Genomic DNA, 9923 nt, shown 5'->3' with positions numbered 1-9923 from the left:
CCCAGCTTGTGGGAAGAACTCGTTTCTCATCACAAGGAAAAGACCAGAACACTTGCCACTCTCAAGCAATTCCAAGCAGAGCTGGTCTTACTGACAACCCAATGGACTTCGAACTATTCTCTTAACCCACCTTCCAACTCGATCAAAAACCGCCGCTCGGTTCCTTCAGAGCCACAGGAAGCCATGGCCGCCACGCTCAACGTCGCCAGAAGCATTCTCGAGACTCTGGCCAGCACGCCCACCTCGAGAAGCGTTCCAGTCTATGAGCAGGTTATAAACGAGCTGCAGGAGATATTCCAGAAGTACGAAGACACTTCCTCGGGGATGACTCCAGTGACGGAGGACGACCTGGCCAGGATCCGCGCTCTGACAACACAACTCCTTCCCGCTGTCGACGAGGTGATTCTGCTACTAGAGAACGAGGTCGCCGAACTGAAGCATGAGATCGACGCCGTGGAGGAGGAGCTCCTTGGCCCCATTTTAGGAGGGGATCACGTAGGTCCTCCTCTTCCTATGTCCACCGAAGATCAATCCTCTTGGGAGATTTTCAGCTTGCCAAAGACGCACTCGTTGGTGCCGTCTTCCTCGATGGTCCACGGCCTCGTTTCCGGTTACAAGATCGAACTCTTGTCGCAGTCCCTTCGGCAGGATATGAGCATCGGGGACAACGCAACGGAATTCGTTGGTATGATTTCACTGTTCGTCCGCCTGTCTGTGTTCTAATGCTTTTATATTGCTACCTTTTAATGTTTTTTTCGAATTTGCATCTGTTGCGTCAGTGGCGGCCAATCGTCTTTTTCCCTATTTTTCTCTTTTTCCTCTTTCACTTTTAAGCGATTTCCCTTTCTCAATTTTTTTTATCATTTTATTTATTTTTTATTTTTTTGAAATCCTTTCTTTTTAATCCATTTCTCTTTATTTCTTTTGTTTCTGTTTTTCTTTGTTTTTGTCTGTGCTTTTTCTTTCTCTTTTCATTGTCTGTGTCTTTTCTTTGTCTGTTTTTCTTTTTTTAATCTATCTCTCTCCTTCCCCTCCTCTCGTCTTGTCCCCCTCCCTCTTGCCCTCCTACTCTGCTCACGCAGCAGATAATCTTAATAATAATGTATTCTTCCCCACTTTCCACGTTCCACAGAAAATATCAAAGTAGAATAATGAGAACTAGATTAAACACATTCTTCGCCTCCAAAACTGTGTGCTTTCAAAACTTCTTATCTGAACAAATGAAACCCGATTAGTAACAAAAATATCACTCATTGCTATAAACAATAATAACTAAGACACCGCCACTCGTTCACAGTAAACCACAGAGACAAAATCCGAAACGTGGCCTTCAAAGCCCATCTTCGGGCGGGCGATGTGAACGGCGTGAACGTGACGCGCCTGAGGGAGTCTGGCGTAGCTCTGGATGCCGCGAGAGTGAACGTTTCGCTGTCGTTCGTACAACACGTCGGGGTGAGTTTTTTTTTTCTATTATGACATTGTTATTACTGTTATTGTTATTATCATTATCGTATCGTATCTCATATATCTCGTATCAATCATATATATCTCGTATCAATCATATATATCTCGTATCAATCATATATATCTCGTATCAATCATATATATCTCGTATCAATCATATATATCTCGTATCAATCATATATATCTCGTATCAATCATATATATCTCGTATCAATCATATATATCTCGTATCAATCATATATATCTCGTATCAATCATATATATCTCGTATCAATCATATATATCTCGTATCAATCATATCTGATATGATGGCCTGCATATGATATCATAATCGTCTTTGTTAATCTATTGGCCGTGATGGTTCTATCTTCTTGTTAGTTAAATTGTGTGTAATTTATAACGATGCGTTTGGATGTGTGAAATACTTCAGACAAAATAATTGCATAATACCTCTAGATCATGAAATATAGAATATGCCAGATACATAATGAGTTATAAGTGAGGGAAAACAAGCATACTTCCTTTGTCATAATTATATGGTAATTTCACTCTAGGTGGCGGGGAATGTGACCGTGGAACAAATTAACGGAGTCCCCGCTGAAGAATACGTCACGAAGGACGGAACTTTTACCTTTGATGCTCCTGTTCAGTTCATGGTAGGTATACATATGTCTATCTATCCATCTATATCTAAATCATTTATTGTGTGTGTTCAATGCGCTACATACTGTTCTTTGCATGTTTAAACTACCACTCCCTTCCTCACTCACGTTTTCCTGTAACAAGTTTAAAGGATGTAGCATCTACGTAGAATATATTTTCTTGCACATTGTATGATTTAAAAAGCATAAGCAGATGCTAGCATACGAGACAGTATATTTATTTAAGAAAATATATAGTTGATATTAAGTCGATGTCTTGTTAGAAACGAAACGCAGCAATTATAGCTTCAATCCATTTTACATAAGGCGGAATCCTAATTCCCTTTAATCCACGCTGTCCTAAGGAGGGCGTGATGATGAAGGAAAACGTGACTGTGACCTCGACCCTCAACGACCTCGATCTCGGCAACGTGACCTCGAAGATGGCCAGGGTCACGGGCACTAAGAATTTCCAGACTGACCTCGTCTTTGGACACGTGGATGCTGGGAGGTAAGAGGGAGTGGATGTCTTTGTTTGCTTGTTTGATCACTGGTTTGAATGGATGTCTGGAAGGATATATGAAGAAATTAGCATGTTGATGTATTGTACATGAAGGTGCGTGTGGTGTTTAGTCAGTGCATGATTGAGGACAAGCTTCTACACAAAATGGTAGTGTATGTAAACCTCTAAAATCAAACATTATTTACAATCCCTTGGCTATCGTCCAAGAGATTTTAAGTAATGTTTGACATAACATGCTTAAATGTGGCGATGTCAAGCGGTAGCCTCCACTCCTTTAGCGCTCTGGCGAAAGTGAACAAACCCCGGTCAGATTTAATCTCGCAAGATGGGGTTTGGACTGGGCTCTAATTGGACAAAAAATCCCCATTGAGGTTTATAACACCTATTTTTTAATTCTTAGGGACCGTTTCACTAGCGGCGCTTGGCATCAGTGGACATGTTGATTGAGTAGGTATTTAGAACAAGACATTTATTTATGATTGTGAAAATTTTCTTTATTTGCAGTGTGTGGTTGGAATGTGATATATTCAAGTGTTGGAAGAATTTCTCTGTATTCTATGTACCTTGTGTCCAGTGATATGCACTAGCGAAAGCCTAATCTAAAATTGAAAGGAGAAATGAAACCCATGAAATTAAGAAAATTAATAATAATTACTGGTGAAATAATAAATGTATATTATAATGTATACAACTTGTATTCATATTTCCAATGCAGGCGATCACATTAAACTCGTATTTTTTACACGGTGATACAGCGTATTCAGCCTTTCAACTGTGTATATCAAAAAGTGCATCGCGGTAGTATTAAGTATATTTAATTTTGGAAAGCAGAGACATGCGATTTGGATATTATCCTCCTGCTTGTACTTAAACTGCAGCATTAAGAAAAATTACATTTATCATTCAACTAATCGATTTTTTTCCTCTCCTTTCCCCTGCCACACTTCTGCACTCCACGCAATGCCTGCTTTTTCGACGTACCTATTTTCTACATTTCTCTTTTAATCCCTCTTTTAATCCCAATGCTCCTCCCCCCCATTTCTCCCTTCCCCCCCATTTCTCCCTTCCCCCCCATTTCTCCTCCCCCCCCCATTTCTCCTTCCCCCCTTCCTCCACGCACCCTTCTGCCCCCAATCTACCGGCCAGTGTGGACTCCCCTCGCGTCACCATCTCGGACGTCGGCTTCGGGGACACCGTGAAGAAGAACGAGTCTGCGATCATTACAGGTGAGTTGAGGTCGGTAATTAAGGGGCGCTTTGCACGAGGGGAGGTCGGGGATCCGCGGCTGCTTGGGTTCTAGAAGGGGACGACGACCTGGTTGGTGGCATTGGTCGATTCTCTTTTGGGTCGTTTGGTTGGTTGGGAGGGATTTGCTTTTGGAGGGGCGGGGAGGGGGAGGGGGTGTTGGGTGGTGTCTGATTAATAATATCTGTTTTTGGCTGTCTGTCTGTCTGTATGTATGTCTCGGTTTGTTTGTAGGTTGTGTTTGCCGCTGTCTGTCTGTGTCTTCCAACTTGTCTTTATTTCTGTCTTCGTGCATGTGTCTTCCGCTTTTTCTGTGTGCATGTGTATCTACTCTGCCTCTGTGTGTGTGTGTGTGTGTGTGTGTGTGTGTGTGTGTGTGTGTGTGTGTGTGTGTGTGTGTGTGTGTGTGTGTGTGTGTGTGTGCGCGCGCCTGCCTGCCTGCCTGCCTGCCTGCCTGCCTGCCTGCCTGTGTGTGTGTGTGTGCCTGTGTGTGTGCGTGCCTGTGTGTGTGCGTGCCTGTGTGTGTGCGTGCCTGTGTGTGTGCGTGCCTGTGTGTGTGCGTGCCTGTGTGTGTGCGTGCCTGTGTGTGTGCGTGCCTGTGTGTGCGTGCCTGTGTGTGTGCGTGCCTGTGTGTGTGTGTGCCTGTGTGTGTGTGTGCCTGTGTGTGTGTGTGCCTGTGCCTGTGCCTGTGCCTGTGTGTGCCTGTGTGTGTGTGCGCCTGCCTGCCTGTGTGTGTGTGCGCCTGCCTGCCTGTGTGTGTGTGCGCCTGCCTGCCTGTGTGTGTGTGCGCCTGCCTGCCTGTGTGTGTGTGCGCCTGCCTGCCTGTGTGTGTGTGCGCCTGCCTGCCTGTGTGTGTGTGTGTGTGTGCGTGCGCGCGCCTGCCTGTCTGCTTGCCTGTGTGTGTGCCTGCCTGCCTGTGTGCGCGTGTGTGCGTGTGCGCTTGTGTGTGCCTGCCTGCCTGCCTGCTTGCCTGCTTGCCTGTGTGTGTGCCTGCCTGCCTGCTTGCCTGTGTGTGTGCCTGCCTGCCTGCCTGTCTGCCTGCCTGTGCGTGTGTGTGTGTGCCTGCCTGCCTGCCTGCCTGCCTGTGCGTGTGTGCGCCTGCCTGCCTGCCTGCCTGCCTGTGCGTGTGTGTGTGCGCCTGCCTGCCTGCCTGCCTGCCTGTGTGTGTGTGCCTGCCTGCCTGCCTGCCTGTGCGTGTGTGCCTGCCTGTGTGTGTGTGTGTGTGTGCCTGCCTGCCTGCTTGCCTGTGTGTGCCTGCCTGCCCGCCTGCTTGCCTGTGTGTGTGTGTGCCTGCCTGCCTGCTTGCCTGTGTGTGTGCGCGTGTGTGTGTGCGCGTGTGTGTGTGTGTGCTTGCCTGTGTGTGTGTGTGTGTGTGTGTGTGTGTGTGTGTGTGTGTGTGTGTGTGTGTGTGTGTGTGTGTGTGTGTGTGTGTGCCTGCCTGCTTGCCTGTGTGTGTGTGCCTGCCTGTGTGTGTGTGCCTGCCTGTGTGTGTGTGCGCGCGCGCCTGCCTGTCTGCCTGCCTGCCTATGCGTGTGTGTGTCTGACACACACACACACACAGACATAGGCTCTCTCTCTCTCCTTTCACTCCACCTCCCTCTCCTCCCTTGCCATCTCCCTCCCTCCCCCCCCCACTACACCTCCTTCCCCACCCCCCGCAGGACGCAAGATCTTCCTGGGAGACCTCCACGTGGATTCGGGTCCTGTGCAGGCTCGAGATGTCGCGGCGGAGACTCTGGACGGCGCAAACGTCACCGACTTGTTCTTCGGGTCGTTGAGGAAGAGCCCGCGTGAGTACGAGCCTGAATTTGCTTTTCGATCGCGAGTTTGCTGTTACTTGGAGCATTTTGGATTATAGTTTAGTTTTTAATTGTTTTTTTTTTTTACTGTATATTTTGATAATGTTATATATCAACGGATACAGTAAAAATAAAAATCAATATACATTATCAACAGCTACAGTAAAAAAAAATAAAAAATCAACGTTGCATATTCATTTTTTTACTGTATCTGTTCATAATGTTCTATACTTATTTTTTGACTATCGTCATGTTATCTATATTTTTTTCGTTTTACAATGTTATATCCATCAATCAGTAAGTCGAGCACAATCAACCACTTCCTTCCCCTTACAGGTGATTTACAGTTGGTTGAGGGAAGCTTCAAAATCCAGACGCTGAAGATCGAGAAAAGTTTGTCAACGGAAGGCTTGACCATTCTGCCGCGCGACGATAGTGTCCCATACTTAATGAATTTCACGAGGTATTTAAAGTATTCATGCATGTCTTTATTTATTTATTTATTTTCACTATGCTCGCTTTTAAGTAAGCATTTTCTTCTTTGATTTAGCTTTTCGTGATAACTTCCAAACTAACTTTTGTACAATTGTGTGTTACTGATAAGTATTTTTTGTTTACTATTTATTAACTTGTTTTAGATGCATTTTTTTTCTTCCCGGATCTAGATGCTGGAGATTATGCATTTTCTCTTGCAGATGAAATGCTTCTCGTCTTTTCCTTCAGGCGATATCATTTCATCTCGGAATTGGATCATATTTGCATAGTAGCCTAGTTCTCTTGATTGAATTCCGGGTCCCTCGGAACACTCAGACTGGATGTCCTTTTTTGCTGAAGTTGGTTCCATCTTGCTATTTGCTTTTTTAAGAAATATCTTCTTGATTTTCTGATTTCAGCTTCTCCCGCCACGTGGTATACAAAGATGAAGACAGTATTATCCATGGGGATCTCGTACTCTTTGGTAACACTGAAGTCCACAATTTAGGTTTTCATGGTTAGTATTTTTACCATTTGCATCGAGTTTTAGTATTTCCCTTTTGGTTAGCAAAGGTTTAGTTTGACTAACGTCTCCCGTAATTTCTTTGAGCCGTTTTCGTTGACTTGGGTGGAAAAAAGAGGCGATATACATTTATTTGCACATTATATAATCTTTCCTATTAAAAAAAAAAAAAAATCTTTCACTAAGTGATACATATATTCTTAATTAAACAATTCCATTAAGGATAGAGGTCTTTCAGGTTAAGCGATTCCAATTTGGATAAAGTTCACTCAATATAAGGGGGGCGTCGCGCCCGAGAACAAAGTTCGTCAGTTATTGTCGGATATTCGTGATTTTTTAATGTTATACATAAATATAAAGTGATGAACACCACCAAGTTTTGTATCATTCGGCTAATAAATAATAAAGTTATTAACGAAAAACAAGTTTTTGAACAATCACAGCCTCTTAAAAATGACAATTATCCATTGAACAAATTTGTTGAAAAAATTACCATCTATAGTCTATAGCAGTACCTAAAATTTGCAAAGACCAGACTTTTAAATTTCGTTTTAGTTCAGTGGGAATTTATTTTTTTCTAAATGTCTAGTCTTATGAACATCACGATATGATATATGGACTATTATTGACTAAAAAGAAAATTTTCTTTAGGAAAATCGCAAATATATTCAGCTTTTAAATTATCCAAACACCATTAGTATCGCCCAATTATTTTTGGATGAATTTTAAAAATGCTGACAATTGTTGACAAAAGTGTAGTTTTGAAATAACGGGCTCCGAAATTTTGGATTTCCCTCGATTTTTTTTTTTTTTTTTTTAGAATTCTAATCTCTGCGGCAATCTTGCTGCATTCTAAGGCGTTCACATGGTATTCTAAAGTGTAGCTGGTACATGGTCCCCCCCTTTTGCAAAGTACTAATGGTAATAACTGCAAATGATTGTAGAAATTCCCGTTGACGACGTGAGGTATTTAAATGTATAAACAACTGCTGCAGCTGTGATTTAGAAGTATTTTCTATCATATTACGTCTATCATATACTAAACTAGCATCTACAATTGTGTACCCTTACTGCGGTTTGGTGTCATGGAGCTAAGAGCTGGCAAGCTTTCTCTCTGATTTTCTGGTCGAGTTTTGTCTCCCAGACCCGCAGTCTTCGCGATCAGCTGATGGGTAAACAGAGTTGCCAGCTAGCTACCAGAGAATTCCAAAATAAACCGAAAAAAATACAGAAAAAAACAAATTTTCGAGTAAATTTTCACGGACGCGACAATATAAACAGCGGAGTGGGGGCGGGGGGTCTGAGATTGTCATAACTCCATTAATTTTACATATTTAGCAAAAATATTACATCACGAGATTGCCAAAGCCCACTAGATTACAGGAGATGTAAAAAAAAAAATTGAGTATTTTTGAAATTTTTCGTTGCGACGGCCCCCTTAAACAATTCCTTCATGGGTAAAGCTTGTTAAATTTAAATGATTCAGTTTAAACAATTCCAGTATGGATAAGACTCATCTTAATTTCAACATCCGTTCTTCCCTGCACATTCAGATAGCTTCGATGGTGTTCCGTTCAGCCGCTACGAGGCTGGGTGGCTGCTGCAGGAGGCCAACCAGACGCTGAAGGGACATTTGACCGTCGCTCCCAATATGAATGCGCTGCGAGTCGTGACCTTGCCTGGGGTCACGGTCCAGGGCGTTGACGTTGTTTCCCTGAACACCTCTGCCATGAAGGTGGATGAGTCCGAGACCTTCTTCGGGCCGGTAGTTTTCGGTGAGTAATTAGCGGGGGGGGGGGGGGTGAGGAAGGGATAGGTAGAAGGGCTAAAACTGTCTTCGTAGATTTATTGTGCATTAACGTACATCTTTATAGAAAAATGCAAATATAAATATGTACATATTGAAAGTCTATTGTACAATTACTTAGCATCACAAATTTAAACATAAACATGACATACAAGATTCACCAAAGAAAAGAGGGTAAAGTACATGACATGAAACATTTTTGCGTAAAGAAACACATGAAACTTTTACCAATAATCCAACATTTAACAAAATTGTACTATATAATATGAACGTTACTAAGATTAATAACTACAAATACTACTATTGATCCCTTTGGTACCTGTTCCTCTCCATCTACTCCCTCGCCTTTTCCCATTTCTATCTCCTTCCCTCACCGCTTTGCAGAACTGGTCTCCTCAGAGGGCCCAGTGACGGTGGATGGGCGCGTTCAGGGCTGGGACCTCTCCGCGGAGGGCATCGTCCAGACGGCGTCCAACCCCTCCGGGGAGCGTGTCCTCGTCTTCACCGGAACCAAGACTTTCCTTGGAGAAACGTTTTACGGCGCGGACTTCAATGTCACGGGGCTGGTGAACGGCGTCGATCTGGAGAGCGTCTGCCCCCTGCTCAACTACCATCACTTCCACAGCGGTATGTGTTGTCGATCCGGCAGTACGTTGGGGTCGATCCGGCAGTACGTTGGGGGTCGATCCGGCAGTACGTTGGGGGTCGATCCGGCCGTACGTTGGGGGTCGATCCGGCCGTACGTTGGGGGTCGATCCGGCCGTACGTTGGGGGTCGATCCGGCCGTACGTTGGGGGTCGATCAGGCAGTACGTTGTGGGGGGGAAAGTAAATATCTAGGACTGGCTGTGATATACGAATGAAAATCCTCCGCAGTGGTAAGTTTTACAATATGCACTCCATTTTTATGCAAGGCCAGATCCACCTGTATACTTAGCCTAATGGCTTAGGTGAAAAAATAGCTTTGAAGAGAGGGAATCATCGCCGTGTTAAACTGCTGCAGATTTACAGTTCATAATGGAAACAGTCGGATCTTGGATGGGTAACAGATGATGAGGATGTCTACAGTTTTTGAGACCTATACCGTTTGCTTAAGATTTTATCGAAATCCTCGTTACTCGTCTCTTCATTGTGCTACTTTTGCTTTCACATGATATATATCGAGACATGTTAAAGGTTTTGTTAGCATCAGTATGGTCTCCTTTTAGCTAATGGTCATTTCCTTAACGTTTGTACTTGCAAAATCGTGCGATTTGTCAGTTCTGCAAAGCAAACTTTAATTCACAGAATGTTTAACAAGATTTATATTGAATGTGGTCTATCGAATTGTATGAATTATATTTTGGCGAATATACGAATAGATTCGTATATCAATTATATTAAAAAAAAAAGGTAAACTTGAATATTTTGTGATTATGATCCTATTATTTAGTGTTTCACGAAATCTT

General features: G+C 43.5%; 1 protein-coding gene across 1 annotated transcript in view; it reads left to right on the top strand.

Annotated features, from left to right (window-relative positions):
• The window catches only part of LOC113811040 (mucin-17), an 89567-nt gene that overhangs the window by 37878 nt on the left and 41766 nt on the right, over nt 1-9923 (top strand). The window contains exons 22-31 of the mRNA XM_070138063.1: nt 6-685; nt 1298-1452; nt 2019-2120; nt 2471-2616; nt 3775-3854; nt 5535-5663; nt 6009-6135; nt 6566-6663; nt 8223-8444; nt 8861-9103. Coding sequence (XP_069994164.1) covers nt 6-685; nt 1298-1452; nt 2019-2120; nt 2471-2616; nt 3775-3854; nt 5535-5663; nt 6009-6135; nt 6566-6663; nt 8223-8444; nt 8861-9103 — 1982 coding nt within the window. The remainder of the gene's footprint in view (nt 1-5; nt 686-1297; nt 1453-2018; nt 2121-2470; nt 2617-3774; nt 3855-5534; nt 5664-6008; nt 6136-6565; nt 6664-8222; nt 8445-8860; nt 9104-9923) is intronic.

Source organism: Penaeus vannamei, chromosome 24, assembly GCF_042767895.1.
Source record: "Penaeus vannamei isolate JL-2024 chromosome 24, ASM4276789v1, whole genome shotgun sequence".
Classification (NCBI taxonomy): Eukaryota; Metazoa; Arthropoda; class Malacostraca; order Decapoda; family Penaeidae; genus Penaeus; species Penaeus vannamei.
The sequence above is the reverse complement of the archived record's forward strand: the minus strand, read 5'-3'. Positions and strand labels throughout refer to the sequence as shown.